Here is a 15209-nt window from a genome sequence, read left to right as displayed (position 1 = left end):
CCCCCCCCCCCCCCCCATGGTGGCTGAAACGGGTGATTGCAGTGTTTCAAAAATTAGCATCTGACCAGATAGTTTATAAATATTTTAAATAACAGAAAACAAATAAATGGGGGTAGGTATTACATCTAATTTCATATAATGCTTTAGAAAAACTTTATTTTTCAGGGCTTGGGGTAGGCCTGCATGATTAATTGTTATAAATTTGCGATCTTGATTTTCCCTGTTCACAATTTCATTTATAAATACATTTTGAATGCAAAACAAATGCAACTACTTTCTTCTGTGAGTTTTAAACAGACTGTATACAGTCTTCTCTTCATTGAGGCCTCTGTTTGACCGGGAAGTGCAAAACAACTTTTGAAAGATTGAGACAAATTTACATTAAAAATCTGTTTGGTTTAGTTATGTGCTGCTCTCCTTGTGTGTGTACATGTACACAATTAAGCAGTAAGCCAAACTCCATTCAAATGAATACGGGAGTCAGGATATAGCATCCAAGCTCCTGCTGATTTATTTGGCGTCACCGTCATATACAGTATGAATCGGAGTAAAACTGTAGAAAATAAACAAAAATATACAATAAGCAAGATGCACAATGAAAGTATACACTGTAATATAAACTCGACATAGCTACTATGCATCAGTGCACAAGCATTTTGTGTGTGTACAGTCTTCATGGCATGTTGTTAAGCTAATACATGTGGTTAATACTACAAGTTACCGATTTACAAAAATAAGGCTTGGTAAAACATTCATCGCAATAATAATGCCCAGATATTGTTCTATAATCTGTGCTAAACTAGAATTTACAGACAATGCTTTCGAAGGCATAAACAAAAGAAGGATGGAAGCAGATGAAATGAGTGAGTCCATTCAGCAAAAATAAGGCTGCCTGCTAAAACAATAATGGTCGACTTCCTGTTGTGGGTCAAAGGGCATCTCAAACTACAATAAATTTAAAGGGCCGGTAGGGGGTTAATTCACTAAACCTGAAGGCAAAACAGTTAAAATTATCTAGTAAATGTCAATGAGTAAAAAAATAAAGTCAATGAAACCGAGGGGTATCCATATACGTTGCGCAACAGGCAACAATGGCTGCCACAGATCGACCAGAAAGACCCATAATTGTAAAATGTATTTTTTGCTTAAAAAATGTATTTAAAAATTATGTTTTGTTTTGTTCTCTATACAGTCCTGTACATACATTTTTGCAACCATGTTCTTAAGGGAAACCTTTTAAAAATCGCTAGCTTGCTATGCTGCTCCATCCATCCATCTTCATCCGCTTATCCGGTATCTTCGCCTTCTGGCTCAGCTCTCTTTTCGTCACAACGGTGCGATGAACAGAATGTAATACCGCACCCGCTGCTCCGATTCTCCGACCAATCTAACACTCCATGGTCCCCTCACTCGCTAACAAGACCCCAAGGTACTTAAACTCCTTCACTTGGGGTAAGGACTCGTTCCATACCCGAAGAAAGCACTCCTTCGGTTTCCTGCTGAGAACCATGGCCTCATATTTAGAGGTGCTGATCCTCATCCCAGCCGCTTCACACTCGGCTGTGAACCGATCCAGTGAGTGCTGAAGGTCACAGACCGATGACGCCATCAGGACCACATCATCTGCATAAAGCAGCGATGAGATCCCGAGCCCACCGAACTGCAACCCCTCCCCGCCCCGACTACGCCTTGATATCCTGTCCATAAATATTATAAACAGGATTGGTGACAAAGCGCAGCCCTGGCGGAGGCCAACCCTCACCTGGAACGAGTCCGACTTACTGCCAAGAACCCGGACACAGCTCTCGCTTTAGTCATACAGAGATTGGATGGCCCTGAGAAGGGACCCCCTCACCCCATACTCCCGCAGCACCTCCCACAACTTCTCCCGGGGGACCCGGTCATACGCCTTCTCCAGATCCCCAAAACACATGTAGATTGGTTGGGCATACTCCCAGGCCCCCTCCAAGATCCTTGCAAGAGTGAAGATCTGATCCGTTGTTCCACGGCCAGGACGGAATCCGCGTTGTTCCTCTTGAATCCGCTATGCTACAGCTAACCGCTAAGATTAATGTTATATTGCTGATTTGCACAACAGTCCTGCATTTATCTGCCTTCAATGGACCAATACTAATACTGGGATGTCAACACAACTGTGTGAGCCAATTGACTTCAAAAAAGTTCGCCACTTTACAATAACCAAATTTCAAAACACCTGTTGATGTCTGTCTTCTTTGGTCTGTTAGCTAGAGTATTTAGGTTTTCTCCTGGAACACATCAAACACATTCTGCACTCACTGTGGTGTCTTGTGTTGACTGTTTACACAAATATCTGTGTTCATCATCATATTTACAATGTTTGTACTGGTGTTAATGTTGAATACATTGTGAATACATCTTTCTAAAATTGTGTGATGTTTAAGTTGAGTCACTATTACACAATACTTTTTCTAAACATTTCGAATCCCCTGACAAATAACCCATATCACAAAAAAGACTAAAGTAATAAAAACTGAACTAAAACTAAGCATTTTCACAAACTAAACTAGGATATTCCCTTTTAAAACTTATTAAAACTAAACTGAATTTGAAAACAAAAAGTCAAAATTAAACAAAAAAACTAATGAAAAAAGCAAAACTATAATAACGTTGGTTTGGTACTGCCAGTTTGTTTTGATTTGTCATGGTCAAGTGACTATTAGCTGGGCGGATGGTTAGGCCTAATATAAAAGGAGTTACTTTGATACTTCCCTGATTGTACAAATGCTAGATTTTCAATCCACACACAGTGATTTGCTAATTTATCACTTTTTAAAGTTAATTAGTAATTATTATATTTAGTAATAATTAGTTTTATTTCCTATTACTAGAAACACACACCATTGGTAAAAGCGAAGAGTATCAAAATCAGAGACTAGATAAAACCCGATACGTGGGTATGCTCGCGCTGAAGAGAGAAAGGACACATCAATTCATATTTATACTCAAAGTCCAGGCTAAAAAAACTTACTGTTACAGTAAGTGTGACCCTTACCACACCCAAAAGTGTGCCAAAAGTCACACCTAACGAATACTAGTTTTTTAGTTTTAGCTTTTTCTAATATTTAGTTCATACTTTCATCAAAACAATATATGTCATGGGTTACATAGCACACTCTGAGCATTATATATATTTTACCTGTGAGTTATATTTCAAACAAACATATTTTAGCTGTGAGTTATACTTCAAGCAAACACATATTTTTAGCTTTAGCTTTGTGTTTCTTGGGTTTTCAACTGAACCTCCGTTTAACAGTATATACATTTGTAGTAAGTAGGGCTGTGCAATAAATCGATGATGTATCGATATTGCGATATGAGACTAGATATTGTCTTACATTTTGGCTATACTGTATACAGTATGTGTTAAGTCTTTTCTTGGTTTTACAGGCTGCATTACAGTAAAGTGATGTCATATTCTGAAATTACCAGACTGTTCTAGCTGTTCTATTATTTACCATTACCCACTTAGTCATTTAATCATTTCTGGAGAATAGTTATCAAAAATCTCATTGTGTAAATTATATTTGGTTAAAGCACCAATAGTCATACATATAATATCGTTGCAATATCAACATCAAGGTATTTAGTCAAGAATATCGTGATATCTGATTTTCTCTACATCACCCAGCCCTATCTGTGCTTACTAATTGATTGCACGTTTTGTGCAGAGTTGGAGTTTGTTTAACTGGCAAAGTGGAGAGGCCTCGCTCACCTGTTTGGAGCTGGCCGGGGAATGTGATGGGCGTAGAGATACACCGTGTGCCTTTTTGTGGATCTACAGATTTTTTTGTTTCATTGGATTACGGCAAAACATGGATCTTTTTTTCCGTTTTATGGTGTGATAGCGCTTTGTTTCTGCGTTTTGAGGCCTCTCAACAGACTGTAGGTCAAACACTGATTGTTCCCTGTTACATTTTGAATGAATTTAAGTGTCGGGGCAACCTTTGTGTACTCTGAAGACATCTGTGTTAAATACCACATTGTGTTGCTCCGGCCCTGCCGATGAACCACGTCATTCTGCAGAAATCTGCAATTTATGTATTATTCAGTCATCGTTGTGTTGTTTCACTAGCTGTTTGACGTGGGAACAGCTTTCCATCGGGATCTGCAGTTACATATAGAGATAAATAAGGTACTATTCACCATATACACCTGAATGTAAGAAGCTCTCCTCTGGTGGGTATATCATTCAAAGTAACTACTAAATTAGGGCAACTGTGAATAATTCAAATTAATCTTCTTAATCAAATATTATCTTGAAACGCCTCTTAACTTTAAAGAAGAGATTTAAGTGGATTTCATGAGCTATCTTCAATGACTGGTGACCTAATTCAGTTCTCGTTTAAAATCCACTTTACTTGTAGACCTACAGTAAACGTATGCAGGACTGCCTGGTAATTTGAATTATTTTATTTTTTAAATGTCAATCTTGGCTTGTCAGGCATTAGAGACATTATCATCTTCTTGCAGTACTTTATAAAACGTTACATAACATCACTTCCAGCAACCTTCAGGGAGAACAATGAGAGCAAAACGGCATCACTGTTTTGTTTTCAGCAAAGAACATAACCACCCTGAATCCGTCAGCACCTCAGGGTGTCATTTTCTAACAATCCTGCAATTAACCGTTTGGCTAAAGACAACTTTTTAACTGGTTTCAGCAGTTTAACTAGGTAACCCACTCAACCGTCGTTCCGTTACAGATGCAAACTAACCACGGACAGAAGCGTCGATTCTAGGAATGAATATATAGAAAGCGCAATGGCAATTTCTTTTTGCATAATTCTTTTTTTCCTGGCCTGGTGACCAGCCCACACAGTCATAGGAAAAACACAATGAATTTTAAAGAATGATTTCATGGTTAAATTGAATTAGGGAGCAGTTGTAGATTAACTCTGAAGGTTTATAGATACTTTGAAAAGAATAAGCTGTTACAAATACCGAATGATTAGATGATGTATGACCAAGATGTATTGAGCGCCTCTCATTGCCACCAGAGACACTGATTTGTGGTGGAGTCAATACCACGGGCAACATGTCATTGAGTAGGACGTAAAACTGCTGGTCAAGGCTGCCGGGTCAAATGTATCAGGGCCACAGTGACATCAGAGATCCTCAGCAGTAGGCTCATTACATCACAAGTCATTTAGCTGATGCTTTTATCCAAAGCGACTTTCATTTAAGTAATTTCAACCTTGAAGGTACATACTCCTGACAGCAAGCTGAATGTGCACATTGGCTTGGATTAAGCCAAACTACAAAGAGCCACATGAAAGTGCAACCAAGGTGCAGTCGAAAGAGATGTGATTTTTGGCCTGAGGCAGAAGATGTGTAGGCTTTCGGCCATCCTGATTTCAATTGAGATTGATTAATTCTCAATCCCCGTGAGGGGGCAGAAGCGTGTTTGACTGATACATAGCGGAGCCGGCTGGCGGAGGTGTGTGGTTTGACCGTGTCCTGGATGTAAGCTGGTTCTGATCTTTTCTTTAGTCAAATGTATCAGCAGTATGAATGGTAAAGGGAGAGCTTTGATGTGAGATAATTGTAGAATGAAATGTCATGTGTGACATGTTATGTTGTTATTTTGCAAGTTCTCCCACTTAGAAATCCTGGAGGGGTCTGAAATTGTCATCGTAGGTGCATTTCCAGTGTGAGAGACATAATCTAAAAAAGAAAAAACTGAAATCTGAATGTATGATTTTTTAAAACTATTTTTTGTATGATACAGCTACAAATACAAGTATTTGAACACCTGTTTATCAGCTAGAATTCTGACCCTCAAAGACCTGTTAGTCTGTCTTCAAAACGTCCACCTCCACTCCATTTATTATCCTAAATTAGATGCACCTGTTTGAGGTTGTTAGCTGCATAAAGACACCTGTCTACCCCATACAATCAGTAAGAATCCAACTACTAACATGGCCAAGACCAAAGAGCTGTCCAAAGACACTAGAGACAAAGTTGTACACCTTCACAAGGCTGTAAAAGGCTACGGGGAAATTGCCAAGCAGTTTGGTGAAAAAACGTCCACTATTAGAGCAATCATTAAAAAATGGAAGAAGCTAAACGTGACTGTCAATCTCCCTCGGACTGGGGCTCCATGCAAGATCTCACCTTGTGGGGTCTCAATGATCCTAAGAAAGGTGAGAAATCAGCCCAGAACTACACGGGAAGAGCTGGTCAATGACCTGAAAAGAGCTGGGACCACCGTTTCCAAGGTTACTGTTGGTAATACACTAAGACGTCATGATTGAAAATCATGCATGGCACGGAAGGTTCCCCTGCTTAAACCAGCACATGTCAAGGCCCGTCTTAAGTTTTTTTTGATGATCCAGAGGAGTCATGGGAGACAGTCATGTGGTCAGATGAAACCAAAATAGAACTTTCTGGTCATAATTCCACTAACCGTGTTTGGAGGAAGAAGAATGATGAGTACCATCCCAAGAACACCATCCCTACTGTGAAGCACTGGGGTGGTAGCATCATGCTTTGGGGGGTTTTTCTGCACATGGGACAGGGTGACTGCACTGTATTAAGGAGAGGATGACCGGGGCCATGTATTGCGAGATTTTGGGGAACAACCTCCTTCCCTCAGTTAGAGCATTGAAGATGGGTCGAGGCTGGGTCTTCCAACATGACAATGACCCGAAGCACACAGCCAGGATTACCAAGGAGTGGCTCTGTAAGAAGCATATCAAGGTTCTGGCGTGGCCTAGCCAGTCTCCAGACCTAAACTCAATAGAGAATCTTTGGAGGGAGCTCAAACTCTGTGTTTCTCAGCGACAGCCCAGAAACCTGACTGATCTAGAGAAGATCTGTGTGGAGGAGTGGGCCAAAATCCCTTCTGCAGTGTGTGCAAACCTGGTGAAAAATATTATTTGTCCTTTTTGCTACTTCTACGTCTTTTTTAAAATGGCCCACTCACTTTTGTACTGAACTGCCCAAAATACTATTTCTGCCTACGCCACTGCCACAGATTAAAATATTTTCTTAGCTCTGGAATTATCTGGTTTATCTCTCCTTTGAGTAAGGAGAAACTCACACATTGAAATGGGGTGGCTTCGAGAGGGGGAATCTATGTGGGTTCAACTGAGATTTTTTTTTTTTTACATACAGGTGACACTCCAAAAATTAGCATATGGTGCAAAAGTTCATTAATTTCAGTAATTAAACTTAAAAGGTGAAACTAATAATAATAATAATAATAATAAATTGAATTTGTATAGCGCTTTTCCCGAGCTCAAAGCCGCTTAACAGAGTAGGGACAGTTATTAATATATTATATAAACTCATTACATGCAAAGTGAGATATTTCAAGCCTTTGATATCATTTTAAAGATTATGGCGTACAGCTTATGAAAACCCCAAATTCAAAATCTCAGAAAATTTCTATATTGCATGAAATCAATAACACAAGGATTTTAAATGTGGCACTGCTGAGGTGTTATGGAAGACCAGAATGCTATCAGCATGTGGCACTGCTGAGGGGTTATGGAAGACCAGAATGCTATCAGCCTGTGGCCCTGCTGAGGGGTTATGGAAGACCAGGATGCTATCAGCATGTGGCACTGCTGAGGGGTTATGGAAGACCAGAATGCTATCAGCATGTGGCACTGCTGAGGGGTTATGGAAGACCAGAATGCTATCAGCATGTGGCACTGCTGAGGGGTTATGGAAGACCAGGATGCTATCAGCCTGTGGCACTGCTGAGGTGTTATGGAAGACCAGGATGCTACAATAGCGGCCTTCAGCTCTTCTGCATTGTTCGGTCTCATGTCTTTCATCTTTCTCTTGGCAGTGCCCCATAGATTCTCTACGGGGTTCAGGTCAGGAAAGTTTGTCGGCCAATCAAGCATAGTAATCCCATGGTCATTGAACCAGGTTTTGGTACTTTTGGCCGTGTGGGCAGGTGCCAAGTCCTGTTGAAAAATGAAGTCAGCATCTCCATAAAGCTCGTCTGCCGAAGGAAGCATAAAGTAGTCTAAAATGTCCTGGTAGACGGCTGCGCTGACTCTGGACTTAATAAAGCCCAGCAGATGACATGGCTCCCCAAACCAACAGACTGTTGAAACTTCACACTGGACTTCAAGCATCTTGGATTGTGTGCCTCTCCATTCTCCCTCAAGACTCAGGGACCTTGGTTTCCAAATGAGATGCAAAGTTTGCTCTCATCAGAAAAGAGGACTTTGGACCACTGAGAAACAGACCAGTTATTTTTTGCTTTAGTGCCTTGCCCAGGTAAGAAGCTTCTTACGTTGTTTGTTGTTCAGGAGCGGCTTGACAAGAGGACTACGACATTTAAAGCCCATGTCCAGGACCCGTCTGTGTGTGGTGGCTCTTGATGCAGTAACTCCAGCCTCAGTCCACTCCTTGTGAAGCTCCCCCACACATTTGAATGGTCTTTTTCTGACAATCGTCTTCAGGCTAGGTCATCCCTGCTGCTTGTGCACCTTTTTCTTCCACACTTTTCCCTTCCATTTAACTTTCTATTAAAGTGCCTTGATACAGCACTTTGAGAACATCCAACTTCCTTTGCAATTACCTTTTGAGGCTTTCCCTTCTTGTGGAGGATGTCAATGAGGGTTTTCTGCACAACTGTCAGGTCAGCAGTCTTCCCCATGATTGTGAATTTCACTGAACCAGACTTAGAGACCAATTAAAGGCTCAGGAACCCTTTGCAGGTGTTTTGGAATAATTAGCTGATTAGAGTGTGATACTCTGAGTCAACAATACTGAACTTTTGCACCATATGCTAATTTTCTGAGATTTTGAATTTGGGGTTTCCATAAGCCGTACGCCATAATCATCAAAATGATACCAAAAAAGGCTTGAAATATCTCACTTTGCATATAAGTCTATATAACATATTAGTTTAACCTTTTAAGTTGAATAACTGAAACGAATTAACTTTTGCACCATATGCTATTTTTTTGTGTTTCACCTGTATATATGGTTTAACAATTTATATTTCCTCCTTATTCTCTCCCCTGACTGACTCCTTTTAATTTGGTGGGTGGGACAATCATATCTCTAACTTATTGGACAACCACTGCAGAAACCTTTACACCATGTTTCCTGGAGGACAACAAAGTCAGTATTATTGATCTCCTTCAGGAACTTTGAATTTTGCTTTTTACTCTAAACGTGGTGGACCAGAAGCCCTGAACATCCCAACAAATAGAAAAGACATCATACTTGTTAAAATACTTAATGTTTCTAAACATGAGGCAAACTCCTGGTCTTTTCTTAGATAAAGAAAAAAGCAAAAGAAACTGTCAATGCATATGAGTTCTTTTACTAATTGTGTTATGGTTCCAGATTAGGCTCACCATGTGTTGCATGTCCTTCAGTTGGCTGGTGGGTGGTTGGTTGGCTGTTCCTCTCACTGGCTCGCCTTAGCTCTGCTGTTGCTCAGTATCTCGGTAGGAGCTATTGTCAGTTCAGGGGGGAGAAGAGGAGGCGGCCTCTTGGTGACGGAGTGGGGCTGGTGATATAGGGTCGGGGTCTAGGGGTCCTCCCTGCCAATGTAGTGGTATTTCTCGGTAGCCATGGCGAGGTAAAGGGGGGAGGGGCTTGCTTGTAGAGGTGGACGTGATCATACAGGCAGTCTAGGTTGAGGGTGGTGTCTGTGGTGCAGCAGGTGTAGACTGGGTTGGGTGGGGGAGTGGTAAGTTGTGGAGGACACACTGTGGCTTTCTCAGGTGGTTGGGTGCTGGGGGTAAGGTAGAAGGCTAGCTGCTCCTGAATGTCAACTTCTCTCTCTCTCGCCTTAAGGGGCTTCATAGGCATGAAAGTTTTAATAACAATGTTGCCAAAGCATATACAGTATGTGTACATTAACACAATATTAGGATGGGTTTATGTAATTTAATCTATTTGTATGGCAAATATAAAACAGAGTATGGTAATAGTGTAAAAACAGTCAAATTTAACATTAGATATACATATACAGATATTTAAAACTGGGATCTGTGTGTGTGTGTGTGTCTACAGAATAAAGCTGCGTACAAGCAGACAGGGTTTTTTCTGTATTCTTTTCCTCAGTGCATCTTGCTGCTGATCCGGGTTCCCCTAGACCTGAGGCTGGGCACACTAACACTAGGACAAATAAGGCAGAAGACAGACTGGCATGTCCAAAGGCCGCCTGCGACGAGGGCGTGGGAAAGGTAACAAACATCCAAACATGGGGTAACATTTGGAAGCTTTGTGAGTGAGAGGGTAGCACATTTGCACTTGTCTGACCGAGCACTGCGAGTTTGATGGTACCCTTGTTTGCAATTGCCATAGATTGTTTTTTGATTGCCTTTGGCTCTAATCCCCAAGATCTAGGCGAGGGCCCGGTCGGAAACATTCTGTCCGTGACAAACACAGAGAAAGCTGTGACGGGTATTTATTTGCGCGGAGATCACAATGGCCAAGTTTACTAGTACTAAATCAAACGAGGCAAAGCGGGGTGCTGGAGTGACCTACTTCCTTGTCACGTGAGCCATGGTTGGCCCCAGTAGTTCGATGTGTACCGGCCATGCAAAACAGCAAGCATGGAAACCTGTTAAAGTAAGTACTTTATAAAATTTCTCTCTGGCCCGATCGGAGCCGGCTTAACTAACTCTCTACATTTAGTCCAGTGGCAAAGGAACAATTTCTCACACACACACATTCTAAGTACAGTGTTGTTGTAGTTGAAAAAGATTTTTATTCAGTGCCTGGGAGAAATTGTACAGCACAATTTGTTATAAAACTGGATATCCGCAGGGTGGCGGTAGCGCCGAGGCCAGGTCAGTCTCTGGAATTCATACGGGGCTACTGCCAAAACTGCCCTCTGCTTAGAGCCCCCGATGATGATCGCTCCCGCAAATGAACAGCTTGCTCACCAATAGCTTTTTATAAACCGGTATGAGCGGAAAATCATGATTTTACATTCTGTAGGCTCTATTTTAGCTCCAATGAATCTTGCCCTCAAGTAAGCATTAATGTATTTGTATACAATATGAGCTTATTTTTGTAACCAGCATTAGATACTTTTTCAAAAAAAAGTCAAATGTGTGCTGCATACAATATAAATGAGGGCATTTAACTTCATTTAAAAATAAATATCAATTGTCTTCTTTAAAATGATCTTTAAACGTTGTTCCCCATTGTAACCCTTAAATGAAATTGGAAATTATCAGGACCTACAATACAAAAACAGGATGGATATAGCATTTTTTGATAAACAGTTCAAAAGTAAAACATTTACGTCAAAAACGAAATGTGTAATATACAAAATAGTTTTTCAAAATGGATACAATTTGAGAATGCATTTAGCTTCTCTGCTCTTGTTCTGCCCCTTGGAGAAAATATGTGCCGATGCCCCCTCAAAAAAAAGGCCCGACGCCCCTCCACTCGCCCCGTCTCTTTGGCGTTTGCAGAGGGGCGGTCGATGCACAGCGTCTCTGCCAGGCACAGAGCCGCAGGTCCAGTTTTTCGGACGCCGCGTGTTTTTCGGGGGAATTAAAACTGTGGGCCTGGAACACCCCAAAACTTATTTTTTGGAGTACGTCGTCGAGGCATTCTCGATGCAGAGGACGATGTAGGAGCCCGAGCAGCTGCTGGATGTCTGCTGCAGGAGGTGTCTGCTCTGTAGGGATGATGCCAGACCGGTCACAGCGGGGTCGCCCGCCCGCCATGTTTCGCAGTAGTCGTCCGTTTGCCGGTGACCCTTGTTGCTTGAGCCGTGCCAGACCATTTTCTCTGGCCTGTGGGGAAGCAAAAACAAGCGTACGATGTTAGTAGTAGTCGTCTTTGTTTCTTTCGCACTTCCTTTCCAACAGCTCAGAACCACATGGCAACTGAAAGTGCACGGCGACTGTGTGACAGCAATAAAGAGTTCACATCTGCTAACCTAGGCCTGCGTGATATTTCTTTCCCCTGCAATATATATTGCGATATGAAAAGATGACCAGGAGCTCTGTTTGGAAATAATGAACCATTCTCCACTACTGCTGTGATTTTGTAGGAGAGGGCATCTACATAGAAGAAAAAAAATGAAAAAGGATCTTTTCTAATGTGAACCATTCTTTGAACTTTAATGCTTTACTAACACCAAAGCAAGTAAGCGCTGTGACTAACGTTACTCTACTGAAGTGGTTTTGGAGAGGGATATTAGGTGGAAATACGCTGGTTGACTAGGATGACACCATTGTGCTCCTATGACTTCTATAGTAGATTAGTGTTACGTTTCCAGTGGTCAGTCGGTCCGGAAAATTGCAAAAAACTGGCTCACATGAGGACCGCCCCAGGAAAGGAAGAACAAGAGTCACCTCTGTTGGTGAGGATAAGTTCATCTGAGTTAACAGCAGCTCAGATGAATACCACACCGAGTTCTAGCAGCAGACACATCTCTGGAACAATTGTTAAGAGGAGACTGTGCAAATCAGGCCTTTATGGTCAAATAGCAGCTAGGAAACACTGCTAAGGAGAGGCAACAAGCAGAAGAGATTTGTTTGGGCCAAGAAACACAAGGAATGGACATTAGACAAGTGGAAATCTGGGCTTAGGTCTGATGAGTCCAAGTTTGAGATCTTTGGTTCCAACTGTCATAAAGCAAGGAGGAGGTGTGATGGTGTGGGGGTGCTTTGCTGGTGACACTGTTGGGATACTGAACCAGCGTGGCTACCACAGCATCCTGCCACCCCATCCCGTTTGCATTTAACAGGACCATTATATCATTTCAACAGGACAATGACCCCCAAAAACACCTCCAGGCTGTGTAAGGGCTATTTGACGGAGAAGGAGAGTGATGTGGTGCTGCGCCTCCACAGTCACTGGACCCGGACCGCAGCTTGAAGGCAAATGAGCCGACAAGTGCTGAGCATTCTGGGAGCTCCTTCACAACTGTTGGGAAACCATTTCAGGTGACTACCTCTTGAAGCTCATCAACAGAATGCCAAGAGTGTGCATAGCAGTGATCAGAGTAAAGGGGGGCTACTTTGAAAAAACTAGAAGACATGTTTTCAGTTATTTCACTTTTTTTTGTTAGGTACATAATTCCATATGTTCATTCATAGTTTTGATGCCTTAAATGATAATCTACGATGTAAATAGTCATGAAAATAAAGAAAACTCATTAACTGAGAAACGTTTGGCCTGTACTGTATTTCACATGTCTAATCCTATTGAGAGGTGATTAGGGTTGGGTACCTTAAATTTGGTTCCCAGTACCCAACTGTACTTTTTCGGTACTTTCCCTCTGTAATTTCAGAAAATTATTTAAATAGTAAAAATAATTCCACACCTATTTACTTAGAATATTTTAACCTTACCAAAATTAAACAAATAAAACCCCTCCCTCTGTTTTCTCAAAACCGCCCCTACAACCTATTAAATTTAATTACTTATTTCTTACTCACTAACTTTTATTCTTGTATTTGTATATTATTCCTTTTTTATTTGCATCATGACTGTTTTGATAGTGTCTGCATGAACTTTTGGAACCACTTTATCGGCACTGCCGTGATTCACTGTGACAGCCCTCCACTCTGTCAATCCGCAGAGAGGACAGATACGTGCTTACTCTCAGGTACCAAAATTTGGCACGGTTTGATTTTACGCGTGAACCAATACTCTGTAGTACCAATGTGATTTGTTCGGTACCCAACCCTAGCTACAGTACGTCAATTGCAATGCCTCCTGTGTTTGTTTGAACCCTGTATCAAATGTAAGATTAATGTACCGGCAAACTGAACAAAGACTCACCACGCGCTGTCCCTGAGGGTGTCTCTACCGTCGAAGGAGTAGATTGGCACATTCTCCCTCATTTTGTTTGCCTCGTCGTCGAAGAGTGACTGCCAACTGCTAAACAACACTTGGTCCTGGAAGGAAGACAATACAGTGCCTTGAATTTAATTTCTCCTCCATGATGTGTTCTTTGCAAAGCAGCGGCAAAATACCTAGGATATATTAACTTTAGACAACACAACCATTACGTTTCTAAGACGTTTCTGTCCGCGAGTGCGTAGTTCAAACAGAACCGCAGCAGGAGTTAGATCTCACCTTGAGGTTGACGATGGGGACACTGTCCCTGTCCGACCTGCGGACGATGGTATAGAGGTCTTGAAGCTTGGAGGACAGGAAAGCTCTGAAGGTTCCCTTCAGGCCTATGGCGCGGGCCTGCTGGAAGCAAAGGAAGTCCGCCCCGCGAATTCCTCGCATGTTGCCAGTTTGAGGGGCGTTCAAGGCGATGAGATGTAGCTGATGAGGAAGACAGAGGCTTCTGTAAGTTTATTTCATTATTGATTATAACTTTTAAATGATAACATCGCACGCTGTATTTATAATTTAAAAAATAATTGTTTAATTGTGTGAAAACCCTTACTCTCTCAAAAAAGTCTTACTACAAGTCAAGTTGGTCCAGAAATAATATTCAGTTCCGGTAGAACATGAATAATGAACATGAGCCAAGTTGACACCAATTTATTGTGCAACAATGTAGCGCAATACTTATGGACGTTTGTATTGCTGAGCTCTACCGATTGAACCCTACTCACTCCTGATGCCGACGGGTCCGAGCGGCCAGCAGGCTGCAGTACAGGTGGGCTGGGTCGTCGCTGCGGAGTTACAGGGTATCTGTTCTCGGTCCATTGGGTGGCCGGCCTTCCATCCGTCTGACCAGTGAGCCTTGGGTCTGGAAATCTTGGATCATACTGTGGGGGGTACCTGGGGTCTACAGCTGGCTGTGGTGGAGGCTCGATGGGTCGTATCCCGGAACTGCCCTGGGAGTAATGGCCAGCTCCGTTGTTCTGGGTCCGGTCCTGGGGGTACAGGATCACAGGGGGAGGCTGCAGCTCTGCCAATTCGTTGTCCTTTAATTGAAAATAAGAGAGATTTAACAAAAATCAAAAGGTAAATAAAAAGGGCTAAAATGTCTGTTCTCACACCTAACTTACCAGATCTCTGAAGAACGGACTGTAATCTCCAAGCTGAGGAGAGGAAAAGAGCTGTTACTAAACAGCAGATACTGACATGTCACCTCCAAATCACCCGTTGTGAACTGCATTACATAATAATGTAGCTAATGTGTGTGTATATCATATATATGTAAATACTGAGTGATATATACAGTGGGTACGGAAAGTATTCAGACCCCTTTAAATTTTTCACTCTTTGTTTCATTGCAGCCTTTTTACAAA

The 15209-nt window shown here is 41.9% G+C and overlaps 1 protein-coding gene and 1 long non-coding RNA gene across 5 annotated transcripts in view; one reads left to right on the top strand and one right to left on the bottom strand.

Moving 5' to 3' along the window:
• Positions 1-10584: 10584 nt before the first annotated feature.
• Positions 10585-15209, top strand: part of LOC117952524 — a 5159-nt gene continuing 534 nt past the window's right edge. The window contains exons 1-2 of the long non-coding RNA XR_004658436.1: positions 10585-10596; positions 12870-12885. This is a non-coding gene — a long non-coding RNA (uncharacterized LOC117952524). The remainder of the gene's footprint in view (positions 10597-12869; positions 12886-15209) is intronic.
• The window catches only part of col18a1a (collagen type XVIII alpha 1 chain a), a 94732-nt gene continuing 90238 nt past the window's right edge, over positions 10716-15209 (bottom strand). For all 4 annotated transcript variants that reach the window (XM_034884856.1, XM_034884854.1, XM_034884852.1 and 1 more), the window contains 5 exons: positions 14967-14999; positions 14568-14882; positions 14074-14271; positions 13777-13892; positions 10716-11777 (listed from right to left, as the gene is read on the bottom strand). In XM_034884856.1, the coding sequence (XP_034740747.1) occupies positions 11564-11777; positions 13777-13892; positions 14074-14271; positions 14568-14882; positions 14967-14999 (876 nt within the window). In that variant the 3' untranslated portion in view covers positions 10716-11563. The remainder of the gene's footprint in view (positions 11778-13776; positions 13893-14073; positions 14272-14567; positions 14883-14966; positions 15000-15209) is intronic.

Source organism: Etheostoma cragini, chromosome 11 (assembly GCF_013103735.1).
Source record: "Etheostoma cragini isolate CJK2018 chromosome 11, CSU_Ecrag_1.0, whole genome shotgun sequence".
NCBI lineage: Eukaryota > Metazoa > Chordata > Actinopteri > Perciformes > Percidae > Etheostoma > Etheostoma cragini.
This window is presented reverse-complemented; position numbering and strand designations above follow the sequence as displayed.